Source organism: Hydra vulgaris, chromosome 11, assembly GCF_038396675.1.
Source record: "Hydra vulgaris chromosome 11, alternate assembly HydraT2T_AEP".
NCBI classification, from domain to species: domain Eukaryota; kingdom Metazoa; phylum Cnidaria; class Hydrozoa; order Anthoathecata; family Hydridae; genus Hydra; species Hydra vulgaris.
In genome coordinates, this window is record NC_088930.1 from 19,175,001 (window position 1) to 19,192,111 (window position 17,111).

Genomic DNA, 17,111 nt, shown 5'->3' on the forward strand with positions numbered 1-17,111 from the left:
TATTTTAAGTTTTGAATGTGTAAAAAAATCTGCAAGGTTGTTACCTAATTCAGGAAGTTTATGGTTTCGTGACTTTGATCTTTGAAACTTGATTAAGAGTAAATGAAAGTTTCCTCATGCCAAGGTCGGACATTCCTGTATTGATTTAAATTTGAGCGAGATCTTGTGCAGTCACTTTTGTGGGAGCCTCAAAAAGTTGTTTAGAACTTTATGGGCCTAAATAAAATAAAACTAAAATAAATAAAAACTCATTAAGTGTATTAAAGTGAAATTTAAAAAGAAGAACCAAAATAACCTGGTTTCAATGGCAAAGGTCTACATTTAACATGATCAACATGTCATTTGCTGCAAGTATTCTCATGTTTTCTCCGAATGTGTACTCATTGCAAAGATGGGGAATACCTTTGCCAAGAATCAAAGGGCATTTAGAGCATCTGTGGACACTTTTTTCTCTTTCAAATTTTTGGCAGATTTCTAATGGATGCTTTTGATTGAGCTTAAGCTGACCAATTAGACAGATGAGACAATGGCATGATTGCTCCCTTGTGGACATATTTGTTAAATTTCTTCAAAATTGAATGGAGGCGGAATATTTATGTGCTCGCCTTCATCTTTTCTCCTCATTGCTGAATGATATCCATCACAAATTCCCCTATGAACTTTTGAGTCTTGAAAGTAAATGTCTCTTCCAAGCACTGTCTTCACTTTTTCAATTATAAAAGTTGTTACCTTTCTGTTAGCTTTGTTCATGCAAAGAAAACAAACAGTTTTGCGGTTTTCTTTATGAGATTTTGCTTGGGTATGCATGTTTTTGAATACCAATAAAAATAGTGTTGTTTGCAAAGTTGGTTTAAAAGTAAGCCGTTTCCCATAAATTGTTTTTAAGACTTTTTCTGTAAATTGTGAAAATATTCCTTTGCAATACAGCTTTTTGCCAAATTAGAGCAAATTTAAAAATATTTTTAAAAAGTTTTTTTTTAAATATTTAAATAAATTTTTAAAATAATAATAATAATAATAATTTAGAATTTAGAAAAATATTTAAAAAGAATTTTTATATCTTAATCATAGATACTGCAGAAAAAATTTTAAAATCATCAAACTGATGATGTTTTTTAAAATGCTGCCAAGTTTTTAATACAGTAATTTCCTTTATTGTTTTTTATAGTAATAAATAACTTTTTGGATATGTTTTGATTTCAATTTTTACAGTCATTTCTTTTATTGTTTTTTATAGTAATAAATAACTTTTTGGATATGTTTTGATTTCAATTTTTACATTTTTATGATCCTGATATCATAGGCTTTTAAACCCCATATCTAATTGCTCCTGGTCAGCTCGAAGAGGTTATCTTGATTTTTGACAGGAGTTAGGAGTGTTGCTGAAGGTTCTTCTGGTAATTTTAAGCAGCGGCAATATTGGTGGATACCAAGAGAAGTTTCTGTGTGTAAGACTCAAGTCTCATTTGATCAATGCCAACCTTGGTTAAATGCTGATTGTAAAGTTGATGTTGAATATTCAAGATAGCTTTGACAAATTTAATTCAAAGTTATTCCATGAATATAAGCTCTCAATATTGTTCAGCTGAAACATCTTTATAAATTATAATTTTGACTGAGTTTATAAAATTTCTAAAGAAATTCTTCTAAAAATTCACCCAATGTTTGATGTCTTATAAGTAATTTATATCTTGAAAAAATTTTAATAGGGAATTTTATATACAAGTTTTTGACAACACTGGGCAACAAAAAAATCTTTTTTTGTATCTTTAGCAATTTTATTCAAGTTATACTAATTTTGGGCTGAGAAAAAAGAAAATGACAATGAAAGTTTTTTATTAGCTCTAGTTTCTGAAATATACAATATCAATAAATTTTTATTTCATTTAATTTGCAACAGAGCAATGTGACATATAAGTTACATATTCTAATAATATTTAAAGTACATTTGGATTTTTTATTACAGATATATTCTAACAGTTTTAAACAAAGAAATCATGATCGTCGAGCTAATAGGTGTAAAGATGATTACTTTTCTTTTGTAGACTAGTTCTGTAGCATCCCTACACACAAACCAACAGTAATCTGCAAGCATAGTCTCATTCCAACAACCCTCATACCTTTGTTCCATTACAAAAATAACTTGGTGAAACCTTTCCGATTGTTCTTAACTAACAGTTCCACAATTGGGGTGGGGGGAGGGGAATCTTATCTTGAACTCCGAAACTCCGAAAAACTGAGAAAAATCCAATGAGATGGAGTTTCGAATGGATCCATTGGTGGTACATCATCTGTTAACACCAAATCAGGATCATTTGATGTGGAAGGCTTGTTTCCTTCTTTTTCTTCTATTTCTACTTCATTTCTGTCTTCATTTTCTGCTTTTAACTCACAACTTTGTGGCGGAGTAGGAACTGGTAAACTATCCAAATGTGGAATAGGTCGAATGGCGATAGAAAATTCGGATATTTAACTGTTCCTATTTTCTTTATTGACAAACCTGCCTTAACGAATCAAGCAGAAATAGCAGAAATAGCAGTCATCTGTATGATTTTTAGGCACCCACCATAAGAACAGCAAAAGTCAAAGATCTTTTTTTATTTTTCAAACATTCTTGTAGTGTAACCAAACAAGAGCTACAGCATATATATGGAGCTCATGCCTTATCCTTATTCGAAGTAATGCTGGTAAGCAGTCTTCACAAGAGGTGTCATAGTTCACAAGAGGTGTCATATTATGTGAGTAAAATATTATTTCACCACAAATGTAACAAAAATCATCCACTAAATTTACGCGCTTCCTTGGCGTGTTGATTTGTCAAGTTTTGCACTAGTAAATGAAAAAAAACAACTAAGAATAGATTAGGCCAGAAACTTTAGCAAACACACGTAACTAATATTAGGTGGCCGTGGTGTAGTGGTAAGAGCGATTGCTTTAGAAGCATGAGATTCAGGTTCGAAAAGAACTCTGGACATCCTTTCGCATCATGGTAAGGAAGGAGGCGTGAACATCCTAGTTAAATGCACTTCCGTGATGCTCTGTGACAAGACCGCTAGGTCTTCTTGGGGCACCAAAAATAAAAAAAAATAAAAATATTACAAGTTTCAAACATTATAGATAGTCAAAAACATAAAAAAAGTTTTTTTTCAAATAATGAAAATTTATACCCTTGAGAGAATATTTTTTATTTCTTAAACTAGAGCTAATATGTCATTTTTAATGTTATTTTGTAATTCAGCAGGTGGAAATACATAAGAAATAACTAATTTTGGTTCCTAAACAAAATGGCTGTTGGGCAGTGTAATAGTTTCATAGGAATCAAACTCTTCAAGCGTCTTTAAGTGTAATCTTAAACATCAAAAATGATACAAAATTAATGATGGAGCTAAATTTATCACGAGTTTCCTCAATCCTTAACGAAATTCTCAAATATTTGTCTTTAATACTTTCATCAATGTTAAATGAATTGAATAAACAGAAAAAAATACAGAAATATTTTATTTCCTGTGTTATAAAATTAGTGTAGTTAAATAAATTGTAATGAATTCATAAAAATGAAGACCACGTGATAAAGTTCATATTCAACAACAAAATACTAATCTAAAGGTACAAAAGTTGATGTATATACATAACACAAATAGTTCAAAAACAATAATATAAACACTAGAAATCAAAACATTATTTTAAACTATTATGCATCTATTATTGTTAAAGAATTATATTAATATTTAGATGATTGGTTTAATTTTTACTTTTTTCAGTTTCAGGTTATGATGTCTGATGAAGAAATAATTAAAGAGAAATTTCTTCAGGATCAGCCAGTACTAGACCAATTTATTTCTGAATTAACTTTTGATGAAAATGAGTCGTATGTTCGTGTTAAAGTTCTAGGACAAGGTGCATTTGGTGAAGCAGTTCTTTATCGTAAAACGTTGACAAATGAATTAGTGGTATGGAAAGAAATAAATCTGCGTAGAGCCACAGATCGTGAGCGTAATGATGCAGTTAATGAAGTTGAGATTTTATCACAGCTTGATCACAATAATATTATTGCATACTACAATGATTTTTTTGATGGTGATTCTCTTTACATTGAAATGGAGTATGCTAACGGAGGAACTCTTCATCACAAAATCATGGCTCAAAATAATGTGTTATTTCTTGAATCTGACATAGTTTTATATTTTTATCAACTTTTGTTAGCGGTTTCGTATATTCACGGTATTGGAATTCTTCATAGGGACATAAAAACTTTAAATATATTTTTGACTAAAGGCAAAGTGGTTAAGCTAGGTGATTTTGGAATATCAAAAGTTCTTGAAGAAACTCATGGACATGCAAATACATGTGTTGGAACACCATATTATATGAGTCCAGAATTAGTCAAAGGAGATAGTTATGATAAAAAAAGTGATATTTGGGCATGTGGCTGTGTGCTGTATGAGTTATTAACACTTGAAAAAGTGTTCAAGGCCAGTAATCAATTGAAGCTTATTGTTTCTATATTAGAGCAACCACATGGGAACATTGATGAGCAATATTCAAACGAGGTAAAAGAAATTTTGAACCGGATGCTAGAGAAAGATTTCAATTTACGTCCAACAAGTGATGAGTTACTAGAATTGCCTATATTCAATTTGGTAAAAGAAGTTTCTGAATCTATGAGTTTAAAAAAAATCTCATCGAGAAGCTTGTCTATCCCAGATTCAATTTCAACTAAAAGTGGCACAAATTTAATGCTACCTCGAGTTTCTACGATTACCAGTGAAGTTTTTTTTTGGGGTGGAGGAAAGCAAATACCTCAAAAACTTGATGTTTTTACTGGTGGAAGCACTGCCATTGAGGTTTATATTATTTTTAAAAGTAGTTTATTATGAGGGAGAGAAAATAGTTTAAAGTTATAAAGAACAATGCTTGCAACTACTACAGCATTATTATGTGTATTCTACCATAAGTTTCTGTTTACTTTAGTTTTTAAATTGTCTTAATTTAAAAAAAAATTAATATAATAGAAAAGTATTTAAAAAAATAATTATTATTTATTAATGGTATGAATTTATCATACTTAAATGACTCCTTCCTTAAATCTCTAATTACTTATTATATATGTCAGTATATTCTACTTAAAAAGTTATCACCGATGATGTGTTTTTTATTTTATTGATATGTATATATGCAGAATTGTAGCTAGTTCTTGTTGGTGTTAGAGGTAACTTTCAGACATGAAATTTATGCCCCTGCATATTTATATATACATATATATATATATATATATATATATATATATATATATATATATATATATATATATATATATATATATATATATAAATATATATATATAAATATATATATATATATAAATATATATATATATATATAAATATATATATATATATAAATATATATATATATATAAATATATATATATATATAAATATATATATACAAACAGAGTGCTCAATGTTCTTAAAGGACAGAGCAACAATAAATTATTAAAAACAGTTATCTAATTTATATATATATATGTATATATATATATATATATATATATATATATATATATATATATATATATATATATATATATACTTATATATATATATATATATATATATATATATATATATATATAATTATATATATATTTATATATACACAATTAATTTCTGCTATGGGGTCTTCCATAAAGTGCATAAGCAGATATGGGGGAGTGCTGGGGGTCTCAAAAATGCATAAAATGTACATAGGAAAGAGGGTGTTAAAGACAGTAAGTATGTACTGGTTTGACTTTTGTTCTCTCTGTCCTAAAACTTAATATTTTATTTTTATTATGTTAATTTTGAACAAAAAAGTTGAATTTCACAAGTTTAAAAATTAACATTACATTATGCATAATTAAATTATTTTATATGCTGATGATGCTGATGCCTATAATCTGGCAAAAATTTCAAATAAATTATTTAGTATTGAGAGAACTCTTTTCTGATGTTTTAAATTAGTTTATATATATATATATATATATATATATATATATATATATATATATATATATATATATATATATATATATATATATATATATATATATACTCTTGTACAAGATGTCATCATTTAAATCATATATATATATGTATATATATATATGCACGCAATTTCTATGGGCATTATTTGTGTCAGTTACGTATTAATAAACATTAGCTCATCAATTTATCACCTAATATGATGTATTTGAGGCTTCAGAAAATTCGCTAAACAGGTAGGCATTGACATTTATACGATGATCTCAGCAACTTTCAATTAGATTGAAACTGGTGATTTACCTGGCCAGGGTCATAATCTCAATCCCATACTTGTATATCTAACTGCTAACAAACTTGTTTCTGATACAGGAGGCTCCGTGCTAAATTTATTGGTATTTGTATTATTCATAAATTTTTCATATTTTTTTATAGTATTTCAAGGTAAATATGGCAGTTTTTTATTTTTTTATTTAAATGATTTACTCCTAAAAAGGCTTCAAGCAACCACTATTTAAGTTGGTTATCAAAAAACAAAGAACATTTTTAAGGAGCAAAAAAATAGTTGACGTAAGGCTTGAATAATGTAAGTTCTAAGAGTCGAGAAAACATGAAGATGAGAGAAATTACCAAAGCATTTATGTGATAAAAAAAATTAGATGAGGAAAATTTTTTAAAACAAAAAGGACGAAGCTTAACTTAATGATGAATCGCACGTGATTGATTTTGATTGATGGAACAAAAGATGGTAACTAGTTTGAGCAGCAACCATGAAAAAAGATGCAATTTTATGATGATAAGACAGTGGTTCAAAGGTGAGTAAGAGTTTTGTAGAGGTTGAAAATGGAATTGGAAGTGAGGAAATTGCCTGCATAATAAAAAGCACGATAAAGACAGGCAACAATAACAGATGCTAATTTTGCGATGGATTGTATATATGATTTCCATGTGAGTTCAGGTTCAAGAAGTTCCAGCGTTCACCATCTTAGTCAGGTAGCAATGCAACGCAGGTTTACATCTATGTCAGCCTAAAAGTTGAAAAAGAGGTACGAGGCTGATCAACATTTTTCTTTACACATAAAGTCTTTTCATAGGAGGCCCTCTGCAAGGCAGTCAGAGGCAGCCTACTTCATTAACATCTACCCAAAATGAGAATTTTTATCAAGACATTATCTCTAGCTTTTACTCAACCAAGACTCCTAAGGCCAAAATGTTTTAAGTCAGAGTTAACTTCTCCTAGTCTTTGCCTAGAAAATTAAATCCTACAAGGTAGCCAAACGTAGGACAGGTTGCACTGGATTACATGTTACCATTAGCAAGGTGATCATGATGATCCTGAAACTGGCTAACACCAAGCCACTGGGTCAAACAAAACACAGACATACATATAGTAATTTACAGGTGACCTAACAATGTGCCAGAGGTTTAAATAAAGCAAAAAATACATGTTACTTACCGGTAAAGTAACACTGTGCCAGAGGTTCCAACTGAACACAAAGTAACGTATGGCTGAATGAACACAACAAACATATATACATATATAACACTTTCAATGATTATAATGGTTAATTATGATTTTAATACTTTATCACTTTTAGGGTTGTATCATTAGAAAAGTGGGCATCTAACGTTTTAGGGTTGTATCATTAGAAAAGTGGGCATCTAACGTTTACAATAACAAGCAAACAATTTGATTAATGGTTTCTTGTTTAACATTCTCCTATCTACCACTTTAATGATATTTTCTAATAATTACAAAACACCATGTTACATTAAAACATGCAGCAATACTGCTATTCTATGTTTACATATAACAGAAATCTATGATGTTTTTTTTTTCAATTAATTTGTTAGTTTTTTTCACGAGTTTTCAGTCAAAATAACAACAAACTATGACTGAAATATATTTAGTTATTTAAAATGTAAAATACGCATGCATATGCATGCATAATCGCACTGCCTAAAGTATTTAAAAAAAGGTATTTAAAAATATATTTTTATATAGAATTTATAACAAATTTTTAATTGTTATTGTACATTGTTATTGTATATATATATATATATATATAGTAGGGTGCAAAAGTAACCGGACAAGAGCATAACTTGAGATAACTTTTGAATGAAAAGTCCAATTTCTTTCAAATTTTTACTGAAATGTCAAAAAATTGATTACAAATCTAAAAACAAATGAATTTTTACTAAATCTAAGCAATCTAATCTTAAAAGTTCATTTAATTAAAATTTCCGCGTGCAAAAGTATCCAGACAGAAAAAAAAAACTTGTATAAGATTTTTTTTTTAAACATTTTTTAAATTGAAAATACTTTATTTTAAAGTATATTGCTTTAGTACTTTGTCAGGAAGCCCTGAAATATCCATCATCAAGCCCTGAAAAATGTTCCACACCAAAATGCTGTCTTGGTAAATGCTGAAATTAAAGAACTTCATAATGAAAAATGTGGTGTTGAATACTCTGAAAAAAGAATGAGAAAAATCAAAATTATTGTGATTATGAAGCTTGTGGACTCAATGCCTTGTCACTGTCAAGCAGTAACTAATGCTAAGGGCTTCCCGACAAAGTAGTAAAGCAATACTTTAAAATAAAGCATTTTCAATTTTAAAAATGTTTAAAAAAAAAATCTTATTCAAGTTTTTTTTTTTTGTCCGGGTGATACTTTTGCACGCGCATATTTTAATTAAATGAACGTTTAAGATTAAATTGCTTAGATTTAGTAAAAATTCATTTGTTTTTAGATTTGTAATCAATTTTTTGACATTTCAGTGAAAATTTGAAAGAAATTGGACTTTATATATATATATATATATATATATATATATATATATATATATATATATATATATATATATATATATATATATATATATATATATATATATATGTATGTATGTAAGTATATATATACATATATATATATACATATATATATATATATACATATATATATATATATATATATATATATATATATATATAATATATATATATATATATATATATATATATATATATATATATATATATATATATATATATATATATATATATTAGGGTAGGTCGATTTTAGCTCTTTTTTTGAATTTTAAGTTGCGTAATGTTGCAGTTACTGTGTCTAGGTTAGAAATGAGGTTTTACCAAATCTCAAGTATCCTGGTTTAAAAATGGCTTGCGGATTAACATTTCAAGTCTTAATTTTGGACTAGTTTTGTTAAATTGTGAATTTTAAATGTTGAAATATTTCATTTTAAGTATAATAATCTCGTTTTAAAATATCTTGTTTTGAATTTATAAAGTAACCAATAAACGATTTCTTAAAAAGCGCAATTGTTTTAAGAAGCCAATAAATTTTCGCTAAATCGTTAACACGCATTTAAATTTAAATTTTGCAAATCTTTTTTGTATTTAAAAGTTCTTGTTTGTATTTAAAAGTTTTATATCTTGTTTGTATATAAAAGTTTTATATCTTGTTTGTACTTAAAAATTGGTATTAAAATTAAATATTAAGTATTAAAAAGTAGGTTCAAAAAAAAATCGCAAATTAAAGAAATCTTTTAATACCAAAGGTTAATACTTATGATTATTATATTTAGAATAATGTTTTTACCTGTTTATACTAAATAATTTTTGTTTTGCCAAAAACAAAAATTATTTAGTATAAACAGGTAGAAATGCCAAAAGTAAAGGCTACAATTACACGGATGAAAAGTGAAAAAAAATATTGTGGTGGCCCATGTGAATTATCAATAACAGATCCAAGCACTTTTAGACAGGTTATTCAGTACTATTACTACCTTGTTCATATAAATCCAAATGCAGGTATTGTATTAGTGACTCAGCAAATAAGCAATAACATAAAATCAATTTGGGCTACAGTAAACCCAAGTTTACCTATTATAATGGACAAATCTATTAATAGGAAAGTTAAAGATCTTCTCGTACTTGTAAAGGATAATATTCGCAAGCACGGAAAAGCAAGTGCTAAAAGAAATCTTGATGCAAACTTAGACAAACTTTTTGATATTTCTGCATGTTCATTAGATGTGTTTCCCTGTAGTGACAGAAAAGTTTCATGTAATAAAGAAAATTGCATAGAAAAACATATTGTATGCCTTTGCTCTCAAAGTAATAAAGTACCTCTTGAAGGCAGAGCTTATCTTTGTGATCAGAGGGAAAAAATTGGTCTAAAAGGTGCATATCAACTTTCTTCTGTTGATAGATTTTCTGTCAAAAGGATTCAAAGACTTGATAAAGAACGAAAAAAAATATCTCATAAGCTAGTTGATGAAGATGAATCCCTTATATGACATGTAAACTTAATTGAAGAAACAAGTGATTTAACCATTATGGAGGTAAATATTTTATAAATACATGAAAAATTTGTAGTAGATGAAACAAAAAGTATTTTATTGTATTAACTTTTTTTAGGATGAAGGTGAATGGAAACCAATAAATAATCCTATTGGAAAATACAACTTGGTTAAACTTCCAAGATTTGCAATGGAACTAGTCAGAAACAAGTGTTCGCCAAATGTATGTCCAGCCCTTGCAAATGCTTTACAATATGACATAAAATATCTCCTGAAAAATGATGTTGATATAAAAGATATTTTGATTGATAAATGCAAATTAGATAGGGCCAAGTCAAAAGTAAGAATTGTTAGTGAAGATGTGGACTCAGAACAGAAAAAACAGTTAATTTGTCTTGGGGTTGATCAGATAACTAAAACAAGTAAATTAATAAACTCACCTCAAGGTGAAGTACTAAAGAAATGCATTAAACCTGAACATCACCTCACATTTACCTATGAAAATGGAGAATCGAGTGGAAATTATTTGACTCATAGGACGATTCCTGTCACTGGTGCTACAAGCTTAGCTCTTGCTACCGAAACGTTCAGTGTTTTAGAAGAACATAACAGTTTGGAAAGTATACAAGCTGTTCTTCTTGATAATACTGCTACCAATACTGGACCAATAAGTGGCTTAGTTGTAAAACTAGAAGAGTTTTTAAAAAGAAAACTACATCTAATTGGATGCGCCTTACATCAAAATGAACATTCGAGCTCTTTTTGTGAAAACGTTACGTTACGAGCTCTTTTTGTGAAACTTGATGGTGACGCAACCAGGCCAAGAAGCTTCAGTGGTCTACTTGGTAAAAGATGTGCTGAAAATATTCAGGATAGAAATCAAGTTTTGTTTGAATGTATTGAAAACCCAATTGTAGATAAATATATTCCAGAAGAAATACTAACAGTCCTTAGTTGCGATCAAAGACTTTTATTTGAATATTGCAAAGGAATAGGAATTGGTAAAGTTTCTGATAAATGGGCTGCCTATAAAATTGGATCGCTTAACCATGCAAGGTGGTTAACACTAGCTATTCGCCTTCTTTGTTTGTATACTAGAGATAATCAACTAACCGTTTCTTTATAAAAACTTGTATATTTTATTGTTCAGGTTTATGCTCCAGCGTGGTTTCGAATTAAAAAAGTCTTCAAAATTTCACGAATCCCCACGCCTTATTTTTTCTACTATTACTAGAAAAAATAATCTCCCCTTTGATGATGTTAAACATATTGTTAAAAAAAAACATTAAAAACAACGCATTGTGTCTAAAACCTGAAAATATTCTTTATGCCATGCTGAAAGATAATGACAGCAATATACGAAACTTTGGTTTTCAAATCTTACTGGCTCTAAGGCAAAGGTATTTTTTTTATAATTAACTAAAATAAATTAAAAAAAAAGACACATAAAATGTGGTAATTGCCTTTGATTTATATTTATAGAGTAAACAACAAAAGTTTGGAAGTAAATTTGAAGAAAATTCTGGAAATTAATTTTAATGCTAATCATTGGTATGAGTTGGTTGACATCATCAATACTAAATTTTCGGAGCCCCCAACAACACAAAATTTTTCAATTGAGCAAATCCAATATATGATTGACAATAATGTTGAACCTGAAATTCCCGACTTTCTATCTCACTCCCAGAGTGTTGAGCGAGCGGTAAAACTTGTGTCGAAAGCATCCCAATATGTCTATGGAGTAGAGATTCGACACTGCTGCATTTTAACTAAACTACTTAGCAGGAAGATGCGTAAACCATATGTTTCAAAAGGGCATTATTTCCATTCTTATGATGATATTTTTTAATTAAAAATGTTTTCCTAAATATATATAACCATGTTCAAAATGTTTTAAATTGTAAAAATAATTTTGATATTCTTACGTAAATATAAGAATAAAAGTTTCACTTTTTAAATCTTCAAATAGTTAACAAGTTGTTATAAAATTAGCTTAATTGTTATAAATTATTATAAACTTAAATCATTCAGAAATAAAATATGAACATATTTAAAACGTCAATTTTTGCATATAACGCCTTTTGAGGTGTTTTTTCGCATAATCCTACTAATCTTTGAATTTAAATCCGCAAGCGATTCTTCATCCAAAATCTCTCAATTTTTGAGAGATTTTGGATGAAGAATCGCTTAAAAGATATATATATATATATATATATATATATATATATATATATATATATATATATATATATATATTTGTGCTGCTCAAAAGTTTAGCATGCAGCCAAATAAAATTTACTTTTTTTTTATAACCTAAAAAGTTGAAGTTAAAATTAAAGTTTTTCGTTATTTTAAATACAAAATTTATTTTTTAGAATATTAAGAATATATAAAAAAATAAACAATGAATTAACACTGTTATTTGTCAGAAGTTAATCATATATAAAATAAGAAAAAAAAGCTGCTCATAAGTTTTGCATACTTAGTTTTAAAATGGTTTTTAGGCCAAACCTCAATAAGGTATGTGACCATGTCTATTTTTATGCATAATGCACATCTTCTTCTTATAGAATCAAAAAGTTTATGACAATATTCAATTGTTAAACCGTTAAATGATGATTTTAAATTTTCTCTTAGATCATTGACTGAAGTTACTGGTTCTTTAGGAAGTTTTTGGTCCAGTACAGCCCAAACATTTTAAATTGGATTTAGATCAGGTGATCTAGCTGGCCACTGAAGTATTTTGATATTGTTTTGTTCAAACCATCCTGTTACAAATTTTGCTTTATGACATGAAGCGTTATCTTATTGAAACATCCACTCAGGCTCGTTACCAAAAAAAATGCCTTTGGTAGGCATTAAATAGTTTTCAAGGGTGTCAATATATCTATGTTGACCATTCGACCATTGTATAACATGTGTAAATCTGGGCCATCATATGTGATGCAACCCAATGTACCAGCTTAGCCACCTCCGCCTTGTAGCCTTGGTACTATAAAGCGACATTATACTTTTTGTTGTGGTGCCTACAGACAATTACTTTATTCTTACGATTTAGGATGGTGTAGTTTGATTCATCGCTAAAAACAATTCTTCTTAATTCATAGTCACTCATTTTTAAAAGTGTTTTATAAAATTTAATTCGTTTTAAACGTTCTGACGGTTTTAATAATGGTTTTTTGGCAGCAACATAGCAACAAGATTTACGGTCTATTAGTCTTCTATTAACTGTTTGTCTTGATATTTGGTTTTTAAGTGCCAGGTGTATTTCTTGTGCAATCTGTTTTGCTGAGTATTTAGGATTTTTTCTGGTGATTCTATAAATAGAATTGTCATCAGTTGTACTTGTCCTCTTGGTCGCCCAGAACGCATTTTGTCAGCAGTACTACCAGTTTTGTTAAATTTGGCAATAGTTCTAGTTACACAGGTGAAAAACACTTCAAAACTCGAGGTATTTCAATTTTAGAGTAACCTCCCATATTAAGGCCAATAATACGCTCTTTGATTTTTTTGACTAATTGCTTTTTTTCCCATGGCAAATTTTTATACAAAAACTAAACAAAAAGGATAAATGAATTTAAAACAAACATTCAACGTCTCTATATCATAACAAAATTTTTATATACAAAATATTACTTTAAATATGTTTTTTAATATTTTATTAAAAAGGAGAGTTTAATTTACTATTATGCAACTTTTTTTTTAGCAATAAAAGATAAAAGCTCTCCTTAAAAGCTTTAAAGAGAGTCAGCATGCTAAACTTAAGAGCAGCTTTTTTTAAGTTAAGAATACCAGCTAATGTATGTATTAAAAACAAAGGATGTGCTTAAGCAAATTTTTTTCGATTTTCTATCTTATTTTATTAGGCTATTTTTTTTTTGAAAAATTAATGACTTAGAAGTTTTATATTTTGTGTTTACACAAATCTCAAACACCAAAAAATAAAAGGCGTCTCTATATAACTGTTTCTGTTTGTTGTTGTAACTATTGTAAATAAATAAATTTATAGGTTTCTGCTGGGTTTTGTCATTTTGCAGTGGTTACAATTGAGAAAGAGCTTTACACTTGGGCTAATATACAAGGCGGAACTGAGATAGTTGGACAGTTGTGTCATGGTAATAGAGCGATGTATCGAACGCCAAAGCGAGTTGATTTTTTCACAGGAATACCTATAAAACAAGCAGTTTGCGGAGAAGACTTTACCATTATTCTTACTGAATCCGGAGATGTTTATTCTTGTGGGTCAGATTATTATGGTTGTTTAGGTTGTGAAGGTATTTATGGATCAAATGTTTTGACTCCTATTAAAATTGATGCTCTGTCAAAGCTAAAAGTTGTTAGTATTGCATGTGGCGATTGTCATGTTGTGGCTTTAACAAATATTGGTTCTGTTTATACTTGGGGCAATGGTGAACATGGTAGATTAGGTCTTGGAAATCAAAACGACTTTAACTTACCCCAACTTATAACTCTTCCAGAAAAGTATAATTATATCGTAAAGATTACTTGTGGAAGAGATAATACATTTATTCTTACATCAAACGGTCATTTACTTGCGTTTGGAAATAACGAGTGTAATAAATTGGCATTAAACCAGACAATTAGCTTTAAAGGAAATACAGATAAATCCTCTACGCAAAAAAAAGTTAGTTATGTAACATTGCCAACACCAGTGAGACCTTTAAGAAGTTATCGCATTGTATCAATGGCTTCAGGTAAATCACACTCAGCAGTAGTTGATGAGTTTGGTCGTTTACTGACATTCGGAAGTAATACATTTGGAGAACTTGGCTTGGGCGATTATCAGTCTAGAAATTTTCCATCATTAGTAAGTGGCTTACTTAGTGGTAAGGAAGTAACAATATGCAATTGTGGCGATAATTTTACTGTGGTTGCTACGGCAGATAATCAGATTTTCTCCTGGGGGTGTGGAGAAAATGGTCGATTAGGTTTAAATTTATCTAACGGTATAACTAAATGTTGTTCACCAAAACCGATTTTTGGATCTTTACATAAAGTTGTTAGTATGGCAGCTCGATCATGGAGTACAATTATTTTAGCGGAGCGAGTTCTTAATTCAAAATTAATACAAACTAAGTCTCTTAGTATAACAGATGAAAAAAAAGCCGAGGTCAATCGCAAGTCGAGTTTTTCCAAAGACAGAGATTTAAGTACAACAGATAGTTTTGGATTTGTTTTTAATGAAGATGAAAAAAGTTCCATAGATCCCCAAAAGGCAAATATTAATAAAAACGAAGATTTCGATGATTCTAATGAAGACAAGGTTCCAGTATGGCTCCAAGAAGAATTAGATGGTGATTTCATTCCTATCGAAGCTGAAAATAAAAGTTTTTATCGAAATATAAGATCTGTCTCTTTTCGCGAAGCATACTCTGCTGTTCATTCGGAATCTTTAAATAACGTTTGTATTAAATGTATATCCAGGCAGCCTAATCATTTAGAGATCCGCATACAAGAACTGGAGTTAGATCAGCTGCGGATGCGTAAAATAGTGAAACAACAAGAAGTGTTGATTGAAGCTTTACGCGAAGAGAGAGATGCATATATACAATGCTGTTCGAAACTATTTAAACTTGCAAAAGGTTGCTAATCCAAACGCCATTTTTATTTCTGCATTAATTCTTTGTAATACAACACTGATATTTTACTAACGAGCTGTTTCTGCTTTATTTTTTACGTTATTTTGTTATTTAGATGATAATTTGATATCGTGTTTCTAAAATAGTTATTTAATTATTAAATTGGTTTCTTATTTATTTGGGGCTTTTGATTAAAATTGTTTGTTTTTTTATTACTAATTTTTATTAGGTGTTTTTTAATTATTTTTTTAAACCAAGAAAATTTTAATAGATTTAATAGTATTTTTATTTATTGAATTTTATATATATATATATATATATATATATATATATATAAATATGTGTGTGCGTGTGTGTGTGTGTGTGTGTGTGTGTGTGTGTGTGTGTGTGTGTGTGTGTGTGTGTGTGTGTGTGTGTGTGTGTGTGTATATATATACAGACATACATACATATATATATATATATATATATATATATATATATATACATATATATATATATTTATATATATATATATATATATATATATATATATATATATATATATATATATATATATATATGTATATATATATATATTATATATATTTATATATATACAACCTTAATATACATTGTATATTAAGGTTTTTTAAATAATTGGTTATGATGAAGTTGTATATACTATATTATTATTTTTATCTTATCAAATTATGTAATATATATAATAAATATATAATATGTTATATTAGAGTTTATACATACATAAGAGTATATGTTTTTTTATGCACACATTAGAGTGTACGGCTTGTAAAAAATTTGGTGTTTTTTTAACAAAAATTTATTGAAAATTTTTAATTATCTAAAATTAGACTTTTTATTTATTGAAAGATTGTGATATTAATAAATGATTTTGTTTAATTAAATATTGTTTTTTTGTCGAGGGTAACAATAAATACAAACGATCTTGTCTTTATCTTTTAAACTTGTCTTTATCTTTCAAGTTTGTTTTTATCTCTCAAACTTGTCTTTATCTCTTAAACATAACGTAATGCATATACTCTTTTAAAAAGAAATACCAGTGTAGAAGATTGCTTGAATCAAAATATTAGCTTCTGATGTAAATAATTTTTGTCTCGATCATATCAAAAGAAGTTTATACTGATATAATGAAACAAAAGTTGAGT

At 28.3% G+C, this 17,111-nt stretch overlaps 1 protein-coding gene across 2 annotated transcripts in view; it reads left to right on the forward strand.

Annotated features, from left to right (window-relative positions):
* Positions 1–16,064, forward strand: part of LOC100206900 (serine/threonine-protein kinase Nek9) — a 41,013-nt gene extending 24,949 nt beyond the window's left edge. For both annotated transcript variants that reach the window (XM_065810369.1, XM_065810368.1), the window contains exons 2-3: positions 3,762–4,844; positions 14,355–16,064. In XM_065810369.1, the coding sequence (XP_065666441.1) occupies positions 3,771–4,844; positions 14,355–15,956 (2,676 nt within the window). In that variant the 5' untranslated portion in view covers positions 3,762–3,770 and the 3' untranslated portion in view covers positions 15,957–16,064. The remainder of the gene's footprint in view (positions 1–3,761; positions 4,845–14,354) is intronic.
* The last annotated feature ends 1,047 nt before the right edge of the window (positions 16,065–17,111 follow it).